Raw genomic sequence first — 19445 nt, forward strand, 5'->3', positions numbered from 1 at the left:
TACACACATATTTAGGTCACTAAAATCCAATCGAGGAAGAATTTCATTCTTTACCAACCTCATAATCCTTTCTTTAGAAATATGACCTAATCTTTGATGCCACAAGTAAGCCGAACTTTCACTTGACGCATTACGCTTAATGCCTCGACTTTCAACATTAAATAAGGATTCACGAAACTTTGCATCAAGATTGAATCTATAAAGTGAATCATACAAAGTACCACTACCATAAAAGTAATCGTTTCGGTACAAAGAGAATACACCATTTACAATCTTAACTTTAAAACCTAAATCATCCAATCTACTTACAGAAACAAGATTTCTAGCACATTCAGGTACATAAAGACAATCTATAAGATCTACATGACATCCTGTGTCCAAGATCAATCTGTAGGTCCCAATGCCTTCAATCAGTGCTTTCATCCTATTTCCCATGAACAAATATTGTTCAACCCCTTTTATAGGTTGGATCGAACTGAATCCCTGTTTAATATGAGACACATGAGTTGTAGCACCAGAATCTAACCACCAAGTATTATTAGGCACTTCAATAAGATTCAATTCAAAGCAAACAAGAGTATTATGTTTACCTTTCTTATCAAACCAGGCCTTCCTTTTAGGACAATCTTTCTTGAAGTGTCCCGTTTCCCTGCAAAAGAAACACTTCCTTTCCTTTTGGATTTTCTTCTCCGGACCTTTCAGAAAAGATTTATCCTTCTTTTTGTCCTTCTTACTTGATTTTCCTTTACTGGAGCTAGCACCTCCATGACCTATGAGATTCGCAACTTGACCATTCATCTTCTTTAATCTCCCTTCCTCTTGAACCAACATAGCCTTTAATTCCTTAAAGTCCCATTTATCTTTGATGGTGTTATAATTCACCTGGAACTGGCTAAATTCAATAGGTAGGGAGTTCATGATAAATTGGACCACAAATTGCTCATGAACCTCCATTCCCAAGGTCGTTAGCTTTGCCGCCAAGTTAGACATGTTTGTCACATGATCATGAATTGGCTGTGACCAGTCAAACTTCTTTGTAGTAAGTTCACTCATTAAGCTTCCTACAATTGACTTATCAGCCAATTCAGATTGTGAACACTCCTTAATTTTCTCAATGAATTCCCTTGCACTTTCTGTCTTGGGCATCGATGGCTTAAAATTTTCTGCCATCGTCATCCTCATAAGATTCAGGCTCAACCGGTTAGATCGCTCCCAAGTCTCATGTTGAGACTTTTCAGTTTCGGAGCTCTCATCCGTTATGGCTGAGGGTTCATCTTCTGTTAGTATGGCATGGTCCAACGCCATTACACCCAGTGAAAACCGGATCTGTTCAGACCACTCACCATAGTTTTGCCCATTGAATTTAATGACAGAGTTTGCAGATGCATACAAATTCGCTGAGGCTGCAACATTTATACATACTTATCTATTAGTGCTTGAGTCCTTAATACAGATTCATAAACAGTGATACTTTAAATAACATGCATTCAAGTAACCTTTGGGCAATACTTAAATACACATACTTTCAACGATGCTAAAATCATAGTATTTTAACAATTAATCAAATCATACATATATCAAATAAGCATGTTGCCTTTAGGTATACATACTACATAAGACACATAGTATACATGATTAATCCCTTTCGTATTATTAAATATATACAATGATCCACCTTTGGGTGATCTCCAAGCATATAGATAATAATTTAATTGATCAATCAAACTTTTATGTCATTTATAGCATCTCTTTAATCATGATCAATTAACTAACATTTATCATTTTCAATAAATAAATGCAATATAACAAGACCACTTTGGTGATAAACAAGTTATATATTATTTAAATATTGAAATCTTTAAATGGGTATAATATCCTAATATTATTTTAATATTTCATAAAACAATTACCCAACACATAAGCGGAAGCATATTTAATCAAAATCGAAAAAATCCAAGACCATTCAAATTTCGATTTTGAAATCACATAAATGGTGAATCAACCAAATCTAGATTGACTCTGATACCAACTGTAAGCCATATCTTATCTTTAATGATTTCTATAATGAAATCTAACTCTAGATTTGAATTAATTCAACCACAACATTTAAACTATAAAGTGGAGATAGATCACTAACCTCCATCCATGCTTTTCTTGTGTTGAAGAAGATGTTGAATCCACCTTTGATGATTCTCCTCTCCTTGACCTCAAGCCTTCTTATTTGATTCCTTTAATGGACAAAGAATCAAGAGCACTTTTCTATTATATATAACTATATATGTGTGTATATGTTATTTTGTTGGTGTCTTATTCCATGCACAAGCCATCCCTTTATATAGGCAAATACGTGACCCTTCGTGAAGACACAATCGGACATGACTTTTCATTTAAACACTATTGCTTTATTAAGCAATAGACACGCCGATTCGGGAAGTAGTTAATCAGTTTATAATGAAACTGATTTGTAACTCAATTCCTCACGTTACATATGCATATCTAAATACATGCACACTTACAAATATTATTTTATATACTAAGTAACTATCATAATTTAATGTTACTTTAGTACATGCACAGCAACACACACATTTACATATATATAATCAATATTTATACATTATCCTTTCATATATATATATAATGTATATATATATTGTCATAATAGAGGTAAGAGTGGAGGGTTATCAATACACCCGATTCTAATTCTTTAATCGAAACCGATCCATTACGGTGTCGTCTTTAATATTAGAATCCCGTTTAACTATCAATATTTTTAAACTTGAACTTTAATTTAAATCAGTAGATACATAGGTCATATAAGAATATAAATATTCTTACAACGAGTTTATCCCAACATCCACTATAATATTTATTTATTACACCCTCAAACACTTTTTTCTTAAAACATGTGTCCGACTCAACCGGGACTCCTAAAGCGGGACGGAGGGAGTATTATTTAACCGCCCACATGTGTACGTACGGGTCAAAATTGCAAAGTAATTAAGGTAAAGAGACAAACATATAAATCGTGGTGTCAAAATTGCAATAAACATAAATTAGGGACAAGTGACGCTCGATTATGAATTAACACACATCAACTGTGGTGTAAATAGAAAAAGAAATAAGTACGAATAAGATAAAGATAAAGATAAAGATAAACATAAACATAAACATAAATTATGGACAATTATGAATTAAAACACATAAATAGTGGTGTAAATAGAAAAGTTATAAAATTGCATAAGGTAAAGATAAATTACCAATAAACATAAATTATGGTCAAGTGACATTTAATTATGATTAACCGGGTCCTATTCTAATGCTTATAGCATCCTAATCTAAAATAAAGACCAAATCTCCACCCTTAGATTTTAAATTAAGTGGATGAGATTAAATCTTACGAATCTCAATAAATAATAGATAAAATATCAACAAAAGGGTAATATCGTCATTATGTTATCATATAATAATTTTCGTGAACGTTTTTTTATATCAACATAGTGTATTACAAATATCAACAATATGATATAAGAATATCAACATTAGTATAACAAAATATCAACAAATATTTATTGAGATTTTTACATGGTTTTATTGAGATTTTTTTATGTATTTGTTGATAAAAATCTGGTTATCAACATTTACGAAAACTAAAATAAAAAATACTATCAAATTTCATCATCCGAACGTCGTCGGAACATATGCAATTGAGATCTCGTTGGAATCCTTATAAAATTATCTTTAATTTGATATATTTTTTGCGAAAAAATAATTTAAATCGAGAGAGTTACGTAAATTTAAAGTTTTAAGATGATTTAAATGAGAGAGAATTGACATTAATACCCCTAATTTTATTTATTAATTTTCTTAATTAGAAATATAATCCATGTGGCATTATTTTAACCATTAGATCTTCTAATTTAATAGCTAAGATTTAGTCTTAATTTGAAATTGCTAATTAGTTATCAATTTATCACTCCCCACGGTTAACCTCACATGTGTACCGGTCAAAATTGCAAAAGAAGGTAATGAAGCCAAACACATACATTGTGGTGTCAAAATTGCAATATATGGACAAGTGACACTCAATTATGAATTAAAAGGAAAAGAAATAAGAATGAATAATTATTGACAAGTGACATTTTGATCTAAAGGTTAATTTATAAATGCATGAACTCGTAACTTAATGCATGAACGTCCCCCACAATTACTTTATATAAATGCGAGACATATATAGTACTTCTATTAGTATGGGAGTGTTATATTGTTATCTCATAACTTAATGGATAACTACAATTAAGTAATAATCATTAAATATTTAAATTAAAGATCATTAATTCCTAAATATCAGTATAATCAACGAAAAACGTCAATAAGGCCATATAATTAATTCCAAAAAATATCAATATAGATATTAATGTCAATTAACTATAGGTTTATTTATAACTAACTTTTAAAAGAAATTCCAAAACTTTAAATTCATATAACATATATCAAATTAAAGATAATTTCATAAGGATTCCAACGATATCCTACATGGCATATGTTCCGACGTCAAAATTTGAAAAAAATTCAAAATTTTTTAATTTTTTCGTACAAGCAGAAATGTCAACATACTATATAAAATATGTCAATATAATACATGTAGAATGTCAATATAAGCAATGGATTAACATTCTTAAAGCATTGTGTTGACATTCTCAAAGCATTGTGTTGATATTTTCGAAACACTATATTTACATTTTCATCCAAAATCTTTATTTGGAGTTTTTTTTTTAATCTTTTTTTATTTAATTAATAAAAACGAAAATTACACGTGGCAAATTGTAGACCACATGTTTTCTAAAATTCTATGACCTTAAATTAGTTGTAGTTTAGCAATTAAATGATGAGTTAGCCATTCATCACTCCCCCTACTAGTATATTAATATTAATATACTTACTAACTTAAAATTGGTGGGAATCCCATGGCCTCCATGCCCTAACAGTGTTAGGATTTGCCTCTGGAACACACAATATACACACCGCATACATACAATATACAATGCACATTATGTGCACATACACACACATAGTATAACATATTGCACACAATTTAGACAAAATTAAATCCTAGCTATATGTCACGCCCTATGACAATTTTGAATGGCAAAATTAGGAAAATTAAAGTGACAAGTTAACGCATCAAAATGATACCAAGCAGGTGGATTTTTTTTTTTTGTGTCTGTAATTAGAATTTTTATGAATTTTTTGATGATCTAGTTAGACATTTTGACATGTTACGCTAGACGAGACGATGCCGTTTTGAATATTTCGACGTAGCACCTTAATTGGATTTAATTTGGGCGTAATTTGATTTATGCTTACTATTTTTCCACTAGATTCAAATTTCATGGTAAATGTTAGCGTTACAAGCTCAATGGATCAAAAGATCACAAGTGTTGATGAAATTCAAAACCATGAGGATATAAAAGATCAAGAGTCTGTACTTGTCAATAATTGAAAGAGAATGAAGAGCTGAAGCAATATCTATAGTTGCACCATTATTATCCATAATTGTAAATCAACTGTTATAAAAGCTTTATGCATTCTAGGAATTGGATTAGACGTACTGTAACTCTATATATCTTGTCTTTCATGACTAAGATATTCATTCTCTTAATCACATTCTCTCAATCACTTTTACAATTAGAAGCATAGTTTTCTTCTCTCAGTTATATTAATCTGGTTTTCATCGGTAAAAAGCTGAAATGATGATCTATAGTTGATGTACATTTATTTCACTAAAATTTTGGCATTATATGTTGATAATGGTAAGAATTTAAATAATGATATCTTTAATTGAAAATTAAAATGATGTATATCAGAAATTCACAGAAGTGTTGTAGATATTGAGAGTTTTCATGATATCAAGGCAATACACATATTATAATAAACGTCACAACATTACACACAAATTTTTAAAACACAATAGTAGGAGTATTAGATAAACGCCACAACATTACACACATTTACCAAATAGATAACCGTAGCACCAACCCGGACGGAGATAGGAGACATTTACCAAAATAGATATGTATAACTAAAAGTCTTAAACATACTTAATATAGATATCCGGATCTGTCATGGAGAGGCGCTGGCGGTGCCGGACTGGGAGAGGCTCTGTCCGTATAGGAGTGGAGAGGCGCTGGCGGTGCCGGACTGGGGGAGGCTCGGTCCGAATAGGAGTGGAGAGGCGCTGGCAGTGCCGGACTGGGGGAGGAGTGGAGAGGCGCTGGGCGGGAGTGCAGAGGCGGTGTGTTCTTTAGAGCATCGATAGACGTCTACAAGTGATCTGGTGATCAACGCTATCTTCTTCATCGACTTGACCGTCTCGATTTGGAGCTCCAGCTTGCGTAATTCCTTCCCTATGAATCGTTCCACGGAAAAGATGCAAGCTGATAAAACAGCAATGGGGGTCATTGCTGCAGACTGCTTAGGGGTAAAAATGCAAATTTGAAGGTTGGAGTTCCGACAATTTTTTTTATATCGTAGAGCTCAGTCAACAACCACATAACAATAAGAGCTAAACCTGTACAGCAGAGATGATTTTTAGCCCTAGTAAAATAGAAGACCTCCCTTTTCTTATCTTTCAACCCGTTCAAAATTTTATCCGCCTCCTCGGCAGCATCAGCCAAGCGATCACTGATATTCGACATGACCTGAACCTTTTCGCTCCTTTACCTCCTTCAGAGTGCGCACCAGTATCAGAGCCTCAGCATCAACACTCTCGTTCTGCCCCTTGGAAGCTTGTCCTTCCAGTATTGATCGTCCACTGCTAGCTATCTCTCTAAGAGATACTTCCTTGCTCTCTTCACTTTCACACTCCAACTTCTGCATGATTTTCTTTTCTTTCCCATGACCTGACCCAACATGGAGCTGAAATACCTCCGATGTGGTGTTTCCTGCCATCAAAATTTCAAAATATCAACCAACATCAAAATATTTTTTATATACTAAATTATTCATTACCTCGAAAACCCATTGCAATGCAACTTCTTACAAACCTTCAACCCATCACCACTAATTATATGCTCTTTCCACATTTCCATACCAGGAAACAAGGATAGATTCAGATAATATATGACTCCTGATACCAAAATTTAGCAAATGCCCGTTTTAAGAATGATATGAAACCAAAATTTCTATTCATCTATGAATGATATGGGGAAGTGGTATATGTATATCTTAGTTTGATTTACTGTGTGTTAGAGATGGGTTAACGAGAAATAATTCTTGGTTAGATTTGGTAGGGATGGGCCCACACGTAATTGAATCTCAAATCTGGACAAAAAAAATTTTGATTCGTGTTCACACTGCTTTTCAAATTCAGTTGTTTATGAGCTTACCAAAATACCCTTTTCATTATGAGAAAGTGGGGGTTAGGAGAAATGAAAGTGGGAGGGGTAGAGGTGGAAACATAAACTCTATGCTTTATTATGCTATTCATCTATGAATTTTACTATTACATTAATTGCAATTTATGATTAATTAGATCAAGTTTTTTAATTCAACAATAAAAGTAATTATAAGAAATAAATAAACAAGGTTAAAAGTGAAATTTATCAATAGTTAAAGGAATGAATGGTAGAATGTGAATATTGCTTAGTGTAAAAAAGTATGTAGGATCCATAATTAATTATAGACTAAATTTTCAAAGAAAGCTTCGGATCATAACTAACTCTAAAATTAACCGTAAGCTTTTTGTTGGATGATTAGTAGTATCTGTTTAATTGGATACTTAGTATCTATATTTAATTTAACATTTTGTATGGAGTACAATATTTATATACACATATCTTAATTTATTTACTGTGTGTTAGAGATAGGTTAAGGAGAAATAATTCTTGGTTTGATTTGGTAGGGATGGGCCCACACGTAATTGAATCTCAAATCAGGACAAAATAAATTGAATTGTGTTCACACTGCTTTTCAAATTCAGTTGTTTATGAGCTTACCAAAATACCCTTTTCACACAATTCCTAGAAACGAAGAAATGAAAGTGGGAGGGGTAGAGGTGGAAAAGCACCTTCATTTCTAGGTGCAGAATCCAAAGCAGTTTTATAAATTAATAACTGACTTTTAGTAAAATTTGATCCCACGAATTAGCAATTTAAATTAGATAAACGTCACCTCACCTTAGATAACTGCCAGCCCATGGTTATCAATATAGCTATGATTAAAAAATATATATATACATAAAAAGTACTACTATAGCACCTTATATTAGATAAATATCGCTAATTCATTTCTACTCTCATTTTATTATAAAACTAATACTTTAAAAATAGGATTCATATCCCACCAATTTTTTCAACTCACTCTTTATTAAATTCTTTAAAACTCGTACCGGATCAAAGTGTTCCAAATTATGTGGGACAGAGGATGTATTGTTTTGTGTTTGTAATATTTATGTGAATCATTTTTTAAATACTCCCTCCGTCCCATTTCAAATAAAACATTTGGAAATCGGCACGAGATTTTATGTAGTGTTGTTTTGTGAGTTAATAAAGAGAGAGTAAAGTAAGAAAGATGAAAAAGTTGAGATAGAGTTATTTTCATTTTAGGAAACGTTTTATTTTTAATAGGACAACCAAATAAGAAAAATGTTTCATTTTTAATGGGACAGGGAGAGTATTACGTGATACAATTTGTAGTCCTCAATTTTGTAACGCCTGTTTTAAAAATAAATTCAATAATTTTTTTGTGCACATATGATAGTCTTTAAAAAACAAATATTAAGTCTTTCATGTTTCCATTTTTTTGTGTGTTGGTAATATTTCTGTGAATCCTTTTTTAAATATTAGTACTAGTAATAGAATTTGTGGTCCCTCGATTTTGTAACGCTTGTTTAAAAAATGAATTGCAGCCTGTTATTTTTTTTGTACACATGTGACAGTCTTTATAAAACAAATATGAAGTCTTCCATGTTTCTATTTTTTTGTGTGTTGATAATATTTCTGTGAATCCTTTTTTAAATATTAGTACTAGTAATAGAATTTGTGGTCCCTCGATTTTGTAACGCCTGTTTAAAAAATGAATTGCAGCCTATTATTTTTTTTACACATGTGACAGTCTTTATAAAACAAATATTAAGTCTTCCATGTTTCCATTTTTTTTTTGTTTGTTTGTAATATTTCTGTGAATCCTTTTTTAAATATTAGTACTAGTAATAGAATTTGTGGTCCCTCGATTTTGTAACGCCTGTTTAAAAAATGAATTGCAGCCTATTATTTTTTTTTACACATGTGACAGTCTTTATAAAACAAATATTAAGTCTTCCATGTTTCTATTTTTTTGTGTGTTGATAATATTCCTGTGAATCCTTTTTTAAATATTAGTACTAGTAATAGAATTTGTGGTCCCTCGATTTTGTAACGCTTGTTTAAAAAATGAATTGCAGCCTGTTATTTTTTTTGTACACATGTGACAGTCTTTATAAAACAAATATTAAGTCTTTCATGTTTCTATTTTTTTGTGTGTTGATAATATTTCTGTGAATCCTTTTTTAAATATTAGTACTAGTAATAGAATTTGTGGTCCCTCGATTTTGTAACGCCTGTTTAAAAAATGAATTGCAGCCTATTATTTTTTTTACACATGTGACAGTCTTTATAAAACAAATATTAAGTCTTCCATGTTTCCATTTTTTTTTTGTTTGTTTGTAATATTTCTGTGAATCCTTTTTTAAATATTAGTACTAGTAATAGAATTTGTGGTCCCTCGATTTTGTAACGCCTGTTTAAAAAATGAATTGCAGCCTATTATTTTTTTTACACATGTGACAGTCTTTATAAAACAAATATTAAGTCTTCCATGTTTCCATTTTTTTTTTGTTTGTTTGTAACATTTCTGTGAATCCTTTTTTAAATATTAGTACTAGTAATAGAATTTGTGGTCCCTCGATTTTGTAACGCCTGTTTAAAAAATGAATTGCAGTCTATTATTTTTTTTGTACACATGTGACAGTCTTTATAAAACAAATATTAAGTCTTCCATGTTTCCATTTTTTTGTTTGTTTGTAATATTTCTGTGAATCCTTTTTTAAATATTAGTACTAGTAATAGAATTTGTGGTCCCTCGATTTCGTAACGCCTGTTTTAAAAATGAATTCAATAGATGCAGTCTCTAATTATTGTTAATGTTTGTTAATTGGCCGATTAATTAGCTTAATCATAATTTGGAGAATAAATGTATTGGGCCTTTTTTGAATTTTGTGTTTTCTTGGGCTTATATTTATTTTGTTTGGGCCATGTTCTTTTTATATAGTTAGCCTGTATTAGTTTTTATTTTGACCTTATTTTCAGTTTTAGTGTGCCCAATTGTTGTTATATAATGTTAATTTCTATAGTCTAATTTTTTATAAATATTAAAAAAATTGGCCTATTTTATGTGTGCAGCTAATGTTTGGATTTACATCTAATGGAAGGTAAGGTGGATAACAATATGAACATCGGTCGTTTTCCCCCTATTTTTCATTTGCATGAGCAAATTTGATTGGTAGTTTGTTGTCGTTTGATGGTCGCCCCCCGAAGTTTGGTCAATTGTACATTTACGATACGGAATATGAGATCAATAATCGAATAATGTCTGTGAGGTTTATATTTTCCTTATTCATTTGTTGTGGAAATTAAATTCTTATTTAAAGTTAGATTTTATATATTTTTTTCTACAAGGAGAGAAATGTTGTGAACAAATTCATTCAGATATTGTTAGCGATCTTCAAAGTATGATGGGTGAACCTAATGTATTATCAAAATCGTTTCGAATGGCCAAAGGGAAGATTAATCCAGAATAATCAGCCTTAAGTTTAAGTTTGATTTATAATAGAGGTAGAGTTGGAAGAACTTATAACTTCCTTGATTAATGGAGATATTTGTCTGAGTCTAAACTTTTTTTGAATTGTAGCCCTGATTTTAGTGTGCAATGATGATGATGATAGATAGATAGGAGGGATAATTCTTCTGTAAATTTTGTTTATAAATAAGTTTTTCAAAACTCATGAAGAATTGTTTTATTGTTATTGGTTTAAGTTGTATTCCTATTTATGAATATTTATGGTTAGTCGATTAAATTGTTGAACTATTCATTTGTGTATGTTTATTTATTTATAGTATAAGTTTATTTTTAATTATTATAAGTTTTATTATATATTTCATCTTTAGACTTTGAGACTTTAACACATTTCCCTTTGTTTGTATATTTTATTTTTAATATCATATATTCTTTAAAGTAATTTTGTTTTACTCCTCTCAAAATAGATTATAAAATTGTATAAAACTGTTTTTCGAATGTTCAACGTTTTTTTTATATATAGTGTGGCATGATAGAGATACGTTTGTCATTTTGTTATTGTTTACAATGATTTGTATATATTGTTTAAGAAGATTTAATTTGTATTTTAGTTGAATTTTATTTTTAGCCGTAAACATCATTATATAATACTTTCTCCGTCCCAGATAATTCGACCCAGTATTCCATTTCGGATCGTCCCACATAATTTGTCCCACTTCATTTTTATCATTTTTGGTAGTGGACCTCATATTCCACTAACTCATTTACTCACATTTTATTATAAAACTAATACTTTAAAAGTAGGATTCACATCCCACCAACTTTTTCAACTCACTTTCCATTAGATTTCTTAAAACTCGTGCCGGGTCAAAGTGTCTCAAATTATCTGGGACGGATGGAGTACTTTTTCTCTGTTATATATTTTAATCCACTTATTTAATATTTTTTTGAAAATCTTTTAACATTGTATAGCACGGATGATAACAATAGTTATGAAAGAAAGTGGATGAAAAAAACTACTAATAGAATATGAATTCTACTTTAATATATTTATTTTATAATAAAATGTGAGTGAGGTGAGTTAGTGGAATATGCGGTCCATTTACAATCGGTAGTAAAGTGAAATAAAATGCTCCATCTGTTCCATAGTAGTAAAATCATTTTGTCATTTTGGTACGTTCCATAATAGTGGAGTCATTTCTCTTTTTAGTTTAAGTTAACACATTTTGTTTCACTTACTTTTTTTCTCTTACATTATGTTCTCTTCATCTCTTTACAAAATAGAGCATTTATTAGGGACCGTCTGAATAAAAAAGAATGAAATACATGAATAGTATCCGATCTTTCACTTTCACATATAAGTGATATCTGATCTTTATTTTATCTCATTTTTTGTTGGGTAAATTAACAAGTTTGATAATCTTTGCTTTTCTTTGAAATCGAATATTACAAATTACCATGTGATGTGAGTAAGTCCGTTCACCAACAACTCTAACTAGATTAACAACTAAAAAGTTGCGACTAATTGAGAAATTATAACTACATAAATAAAAATATGAAAATAGTAATGATTTATACTACTCTCTCCGTTTCACAAAAGATGTCATACTTGTGGGACGACGTGAGATTTTATAGTAGTCTATGAAATTATCAACAGAATATACCTCAAACTACTTGTTCCATGTCACCAATCACCAAAATGCAGATAAAAATATACTACATAGTTGAAACAAGAAGTAATCTCAAACACAGTAGAAAAGACAAGCAAAAAAACTGTCTTTAGTTACACAAACAAACAAGTCAAGAATGCATCTTCCTGCAACATCAAAGTAGGCCTTCGGATACTCCAATGTTGTTGTATTGCAATGACAGCCTCACCATTATGCCTTCTCTTGCAACCATCCAAAAACCATTTCTTTCAATTTCATCGTCCCACTTTCCCACATCCCATTTATAGGAGCCTCTCTCTATCCCTCTCTCTCAATGGCGAGGTATGCGCGCGAGGACTCGAACAGGAGGCTCGAGACGCTGCTGGACTTGGACAAGACAGCGAAAGGGGGCAAGAATGTCGTGAGGCAGGCCACACGGAAGCTGGTCCCCGGCCACGGCCTCGAGTTCACAAACCTATCATACAGTGTGTTCAAGAAAATAAAAAAAGATGGGGTGTGGATCACCAAGGAGACCTATCTGCTCAACGACATCTCGGGGCAGGCGATGAAGGGCGAGATCATGGCCATCATGGGGCCCAGCGGGGCTGGGAAGTCGACGTTTCTTGATGCCTTAGCCGGCCGGATCGCCCAGGGCAGCCTCGAAGGCCATGTCAAGATAGATGGGAAAGCAGTAAGCCTCTCAAGATACATACATACCTTCACACCAAACACACTTTATGTAATGTTGATTGTGTTTTCTCGTTGTTAGGTGACAGCAAGCTATATGAAGATGATCTCATCCTATGTGATGCAAGATGATCAGCTCTTTCCTATGCTTACTGTTTTTGAGACATTCATGTTTGCTGCAGAGGTGAGGCTTCCACCATCCATCTCCACAGCTGAGAAGAAGAAGAGAGTTGTTGAGCTTGTCAATCAGCTTGGTTTAACAGTGAGTAGTTTCTGCCTTTTGCCCTCTCTCTCTCTCTCTTTCCCTTCCTCTCACATCACAAGTGTTGTTGGCAGAGTGCAATGCATACATACATAGGGAATGAAGGGACAAGAGGGGTTTCTGGTGGGGAGAAGAGAAGGGTGTCTATTGGTGTTGACATAATCCACAAGCCATCACTGCTGTTTCTTGATGAGCCCACCTCCGGCCTCGACTCCACGAGCGCCTACAGCGTCGTGGAGAAGGTGAAGGACATAGCCAGAGGAGGCAGCATAGTGCTCATGACAATCCATCAGCCTTCCTTCAGAATCCAGATGCTTCTAGACAGGATCACAGTCCTTGCTAGGTAAAAAAAGAATGTGAGCTTTCTTTATTTGAACAAGAAATCAGATTATCTAAGCAATGATATATACTGCAGGGGGAGGCTGGTATACATGGGGAGCCCAACAGCACTACCTGGCTACCTAGCCGGCTTCCAACGTCCGGTTCCAGAAGGCGAAAACAGCATTGAGTATCTCCTCGATGTGATCAAGGAGTACGACGAATCAACTGTGGGGCTTGACCCTCTTGTGCTGTACCAGCGCGATGGGATCAAGCCAGAGCAAGCCGCCACAACCCCACTTCCGAAGAGGATCAAAACGCCACAGGCAACCCCGGCCCGTGGGAAGAGCTCGTGGTCGAAGCACATCAGCCTGCAGAGCAGCCAGTTCTCCCATGGGGGAGGCACAGCCATGACCCCTAGATCAGGGCCGTTCGATTACAACAGCAACCACGGTGATGACGACGATGATGATGAAGAAAACTTTGATGCCTCATTGGAGAGAAAGAGCAGAATAATGCCTCAAACACCACTCAACATGAATCAAAGTGGAGCTTATCCAAGGCTGGCCTCACATTTCTACAAAGACTTCTCTGTCTGGATCTACCAAGGCGTCACGGGCACTCCCCGACGTGCTCCCACGTGGACCCCGGCTCGCACCCCTGGCCAAACCCCAGCCAAAACACCACTCTCAAGCACAAGAAACAGAAACCACCCACCTCCAAAAGCACCTGTTTTCAGCTCTTCTTTTGACTCATACACAACTTCTTACCAAGAATTCGACTTGGAGGATGAGCCGGTCCTGGACGAGCCAGAGCACAGGCGCAAGTTCGCCAACCCATGGCTGCGCGAGGTGGCCGTTCTCTCATGGCGCACGGCCCTCAACGTGATACGAACACCCGAGCTCTTCCTCTCAAGAGAGATTGTTTTAACAGTGATGGCTCTTGTTCTTGCCTCTCTCTTCAAGAAACTCCACAGCACAGAGTTCCTAACCATCAACCGCCTCCTCAACTTCTACATCTTCGCCATCTGCCTCGTCTTCTTCTCCTCCAACGACGCGGTCCCAACCTTCATCCAAGAGAGGTTCATCTTCATCCGCGAGACCTCCCACAACGCCTACCGCGCCTCCTCCTACGTCATCTCCTCCCTCATCGTCTACCTCCCGTTCTTCGCTATCCAAGGCTTCACATTCGCAGCCATCACCAAATACATCCTCCGCCTCCACGGCAACATCATCTCCTTCTGGCTCATCCTCTACGCCTCCCTCATCACCACAAACGCCTACGTGATGCTGGTGAGCGCAGTGGTGCCCAGCTACATCACTGGCTACGCGGTGGTCATAGCCACCACGGCCCTCTTCTTCCTCACCTGTGGCTTCTTCTTGAAATCTTCACAGATCCCCATCTACTGGAAATGGCTGCACTACATCTCTGCCATCAAGTACCCTTTCGAGGCACTGCTCATCAACGAGTTCAAAGGCATCCGGTGCTACCATGGCTTCGGAGAGGAGCTCCAACCCGGCCCCCTCGGAGAGATCAGGATCAGCGAGCTCCACAATGTGACTCGAGGGATCAACTGCACGACTCGTCAGAACGAGCTCATGTTGATCGGAGAGGATGTGTTGTTCACTATGGATATTGATCACATTGAGAGCATTTGGACTGATATAGGCATACTGCTCGCCTGGGGCGTGCTGTATCGCCTTTTCTTCTACGTCGTCCTCAGGTTTTACTCCAAGAATGAGAGGAAATGAATGAACTTCAGTTCAAACTGGAAGATCTTCTCATTTGTTGTAAACTTTACTTCCTAAAAAGGATGGATAGTGTTGGATTTTGGAATGAAATTTCTTCAATACTTAAAATGCATAGTGAAAAGCAAACAACATTGGCTAAGAGATTCTTGATCACTCACTTCAACTGAAGAATGTCCCATCTGAAACAACCATTCAACTTGATCTGTTATAGTAGTCTTATATGCCAATTATTAATCATGTATTGTTGTATTTTTTTTAATGTCTCTGTATAATTTCAGGTTTGTGGGTCACAAGATCATAGTAATCAATTAGGCAAAATCCCCTATCAGACTCAAGGAGTGTAAAATAATAATAATACTGCTTTCTTGATGCAAAATTTAATCTTTATATAGTGTGACTACTACATTCTTGCAACAAATTCAGCACAAAAATGGACTACAAGTCTACAACAATGTTTAACAGAAGAAAAAAGAGGACATTCAAATTCATAAGGTATACCACAAACTGAAACTTGAAATGTTTTTATCTTGCATCTTAATTATCTCTATAACTTATTTGGGGCTTCTGCTAATAAAACCAGCCTCTCAGTTTGTTGCTGGAACCGGACAAGTCCCCGGAGACTTCACAGACAAGCTCTTCGTGCTTGTTCCGGCAGCACCGTAATCCCCAGACTGACATTCACCATAAGGTGAAGCACTGATCACCCTGCTATGGTCAGAGCAAGTCTTTTTAGACATATAGATCATTTTGAAAACATTTCAAACGAAAATTGCGGATTATGAACTGAGCAGAAGAACGCGTTTTATGTCCAGTATGTCATGGAAGTTTTGTAGTTAGTATAAAAGGCGTATGCACAAAGAAAGCGCGTATCCTATCATGAAAAAAACGGACTAGTAAACTTAGACACTGATACAGATTTCAAAGAAAAATGTGGATTTAGAACATTGAGCTATGTGGAAGAGTTCTTTTATGTAGTTATAAAAGGCGTATGCACAAAGAAAGCGAGTGTTCTATCGGGACAACGGACTAGTAGACTTAATCATGTAATAACAACATCATGGTGAAAAGAAATAATCAAGGCGTCACAAGAGCTAGAAATTTACCTCTCCTTGCGCTTCTCCAGGAATCGGGCTAGAGATTTTCTGCGAAACTGAGGTACAGTGTCTGAAAAAAACATGACGAGGAAGAAGATATTAATGTCTATGAGGAATGTAAAAGTAAGAAAATACAAAAGCAGGAGCAAAAGAAAAGTACCTGGTGATAGAAAGCTTGCAGATCCTAGAGGAGTAACCGATTTCAGAGGCTCAGCATTGATAGGAGGCGACATACGAGCTCCAGATGGCTTAGCAGCGGTCGTCTCAGTCCTAATACCAGCCTGGCCAGCAGACGGGGAGATGCTAATAGGGGTCATTGGGACAGGGCTAGAACGGTGTGGTGTTGCTGCGTAAGGCTGGCTTATGGTTAGCCTTTCGGGAGCTGAAGGTCTAGGCACGGCCACCTGAACCGGAGCTGCAGGAGGCATCGCCTTAGGAGTCACCAAAGGTGCATTTCCAGCTAATAGCATAATAGCTTGAGCCTAAATCCATTTGATGAGCAGAGTTACAGCAAATGGACTGACACACACTAAGCCTCATAACAAAGAAAATGCGCATATAGTGTACCTTCTCGGGAGAAATGTTGTCGTAGGCACAGACTGAGCCGTTGTAGAAGATTGTTAGCTGAGCAGGTGCGTTGGAGATCTTGGGAGAACTCCTGCACAACAAGATTTGATTTTAGCCTCTTAGTTAAAATCATCACTTTTCTTGGGAGGTTTTGAATGACTAATTTTCACAGTATAAAGACCTAAAATCAGTTGTGCCAACGACTGCGGTGTTAGAGGGCTTGGCCATTGGGCCTCCGGCCATGGGAGCAGCGTAGGGCGGGTGAGCCACAGCAGGTGAAGGGGTGGTGAGTGCACGGCGGATGTTGTGTGCATCTCCGTGCTGATTCGAGTATGTTGTCATCGTATAATGGACCCCGCCTTGCTTCTCGGCAGCACTGCTTTTCTGCACAAATCAAAATGGATAATTTGAAGGCAGCCTAACACTAGACAGACACTCAAATCCATCTACTGCTATCAATCCATCTATTAAAATCTGTTACAGCAAATCAAAACACTTGTTGCATTCAACTAACCAATTTAAGAAACAATACAGCTAAATAAATGTCTTCTAATTCTTGCAAATCAACAAAAAGGATTCAAACCAATCAATCAAAACTTATCACAACAAACAACATACCAATACAGTTAAATAACTTCCATTAAGTTCTTGAAAAGCAACAGAAGGGATCATTAAATCTATTACAAGTTACAACAACTAAATCAAAACTTGCCACAACAAACAACCTACTAACCAGTTAAAGAAACATATACAGTAACTGTCATCTAATTCTTGAAAAGCAACAAAAGGAATCCAAAAATGGGGACATAACCAACCTGTGAGCCAGGAAACTGGCTGGGATTAGAGTTGAAAACATCGGTGTTTAAGTTAACCAGACCAGATGATGCAAGTGAGTGGAAACCAGTCTTAGGTTGCTTGTCTTCTTGAGCACCTTGAAAAGACAAGAGCTGAGGATGAGCAGAGCCCTTGTTTGAGAATGACCACTGCATTGGTAAGCTTCTCACAGGAGCTGATTAACAAAAATAAAAAAATATACTATGAGATGAAAATATGAATCAAGAATCAAGAATCAAGAATGAATCAATATAAGCAATAGATTTTCTGGCTCAGAGACACCTTATTTAAGGACTTAATTACCTAATGATTAACAACCAATAAGTTAATTTGGTAAAGTGTAGTTCTAAAAAAGCTGCATAAAAAATCACAAACTGCAGTTCACTTAATATCTTTACTAATAATCAAATACTAGCTAGGAATCCAAGATAAATTAAATTAAATAATTCAAACTTGTAGCTGTAGAAAAAGGGGTGTGACATTAAATTTAAAAAGAAGTAAAGATTCTTAGAGGCGGCCAGAAATAAAATATTTTAGCATGTGGAGTGGTGACTTATGACTTCTTGGAGAGCACAGTTTAGTGTATTACTCCATATTGCTGCTTTAAGAGGTGCATGTTAGCATTGTACAAATCCAATACACAATAAACATAGAATATGAATATATAACATGAGAGATTAACATTTTTCTAATATAAAGGAAGACTTGTACAATTAAGTTAACACTGCAACCAATAAAAATATTATTCTAGTACCCATATTGATGATTTCTCACGAAACGTGAAGAATCCACCTCACACATCATTATAGAAAGAAGAACATTATTTAATTTAAGCTACAGTAAACAGCTGGTGGCATGCCAAAAAAACTCATAAACAAATAAATAATTGCTTTGAACAAAGAAAATGGTCCTTGTACCTTACAAACTGTCATGTTTGTGTTTGTTTACAATAAAGAAATGGAATTAAAAATATCAAATGTAAATTTCATATGCCAAATTCTCAAACTTACTAAATAGGGAGTAGATAAAGTTTCGTTTTTTCAAGTTTCATAAATTCTGATTACAACCATATACTATCAATAAAATTTTAAAAAAAAGTTGAAGAAAATACCAGCTTCATTTATTTCATCAGGAAGCTCCTGCTTCACAAACAAGCCCATGAAATCTCTCTCCATCTTCAAACTTGTGCAGAAATAAAGAAAAAATATCACCTTTTTTTCAAAAAAATTTTTGCAGTGAGCTGTTTAGACTTTAGACGAAGGGCTGCTCGTGAATGAGAGAGAAAATGAATATTTGAGGAGACAGCAACACAATATGAGAGAGAGAGAGGTTGAAGGCTTAGATTAGATGTAATAACTGTATCATATACAGTAATACAGGTTTATGATTGTGACATTTTTCTGAATTTTTTATGCTAAATTGAGAAAGAATTTTACTTTATCTTTATCCT

General features: G+C 34.9%; 2 protein-coding genes across 4 annotated transcripts; one reads left to right on the top strand and one right to left on the bottom strand.

Moving 5' to 3' along the window:
- Nucleotides 1–12816: 12816 nt before the first annotated feature.
- On the top strand, nt 12817–15538 carry LOC125187519 (ABC transporter G family member STR-like). The gene is made up of 4 exons (XM_048084123.1): nt 12817–13173; nt 13252–13431; nt 13506–13774; nt 13847–15538. The coding sequence occupies exons 1-4, from the start codon at nt 12817–12819 to the stop codon at nt 15498–15500; spliced, it is 2460 nt and encodes an 819-aa protein (XP_047940080.1). The 3' UTR covers nt 15501–15538.
- A 301-nt stretch (nt 15539–15839) lies between these two features.
- Nucleotides 15840–19319, bottom strand: LOC125190998 (protein TIFY 6B-like). Of its 3 annotated transcripts, none has more exons than XM_048088447.1 (7): nt 19107–19319; nt 17977–18170; nt 17343–17545; nt 17162–17252; nt 16755–17076; nt 16604–16664; nt 15840–16205 (listed from the first exon to the last, which is right to left on the bottom strand). In XM_048088447.1, the coding sequence occupies exons 1-7, from the start codon at nt 19168–19170 to the stop codon at nt 16085–16087; spliced, it is 1056 nt and encodes a 351-aa protein (XP_047944404.1). In that variant the 5' UTR covers nt 19171–19319; the 3' UTR covers nt 15840–16084. The 3 variants fall into 3 exon arrangements, with proteins under 3 accessions (XP_047944404.1, XP_047944403.1, XP_047944405.1); XM_048088446.1 differs by having other exon boundaries at nt 15840–16208; XM_048088448.1 differs by lacking the exon at nt 19107–19319 and adding an exon at nt 18299–18446 and having other exon boundaries at nt 15840–16208.
- Between the last annotated feature and the right edge of the window lie 126 nt (nt 19320–19445).

Source organism: Salvia hispanica, chromosome 5 (genome assembly GCF_023119035.1).
Source record: "Salvia hispanica cultivar TCC Black 2014 chromosome 5, UniMelb_Shisp_WGS_1.0, whole genome shotgun sequence".
In the NCBI taxonomy this organism is placed as follows: Eukaryota; Viridiplantae; Streptophyta; class Magnoliopsida; order Lamiales; family Lamiaceae; genus Salvia; species Salvia hispanica.

What these genes read in the sequence shown, in the direction of transcription:
- LOC125187519 (XM_048084123.1), top strand. Translation starts at nt 12,817, where the DNA reads ATGGCGAGGTATGCGCGCGAGGACTCGAACAGGAGGCTCGAGACGCTG. An exon ending in TCAAGATAGATGGGAAAGCA is followed by an intron (nt 13,174 to 13,251) that starts GTAAGCCTCTCA and finishes TCTCGTTGTTAG; the next exon opens with GTGACAGCAAGCTATATGAA. An exon ending in AGGATCACAGTCCTTGCTAG is followed by an intron (nt 13,775 to 13,846) that starts GTAAAAAAAGAA and finishes TATATACTGCAG; the next exon opens with GGGGAGGCTGGTATACATGG.
- LOC125190998 (XM_048088446.1), bottom strand. Translation starts at nt 19,170, where the DNA reads ATGGAGAGAGATTTCATGGGCTTGTTTGTGAAGCAGGAGCTTCCTGAT. An exon ending in GTTGGCACAACTGATTTTAG is followed by an intron (nt 17,253 to 17,342) that starts GTCTTTATACTG and finishes CTTGTTGTGCAG; the next exon opens with GAGTTCTCCCAAGATCTCCA. An exon ending in ACAACATTTCTCCCGAGAAG is followed by an intron (nt 17,077 to 17,161) that starts GTACACTATATG and finishes AAATGGATTTAG; the next exon opens with GCTCAAGCTATTATGCTATT.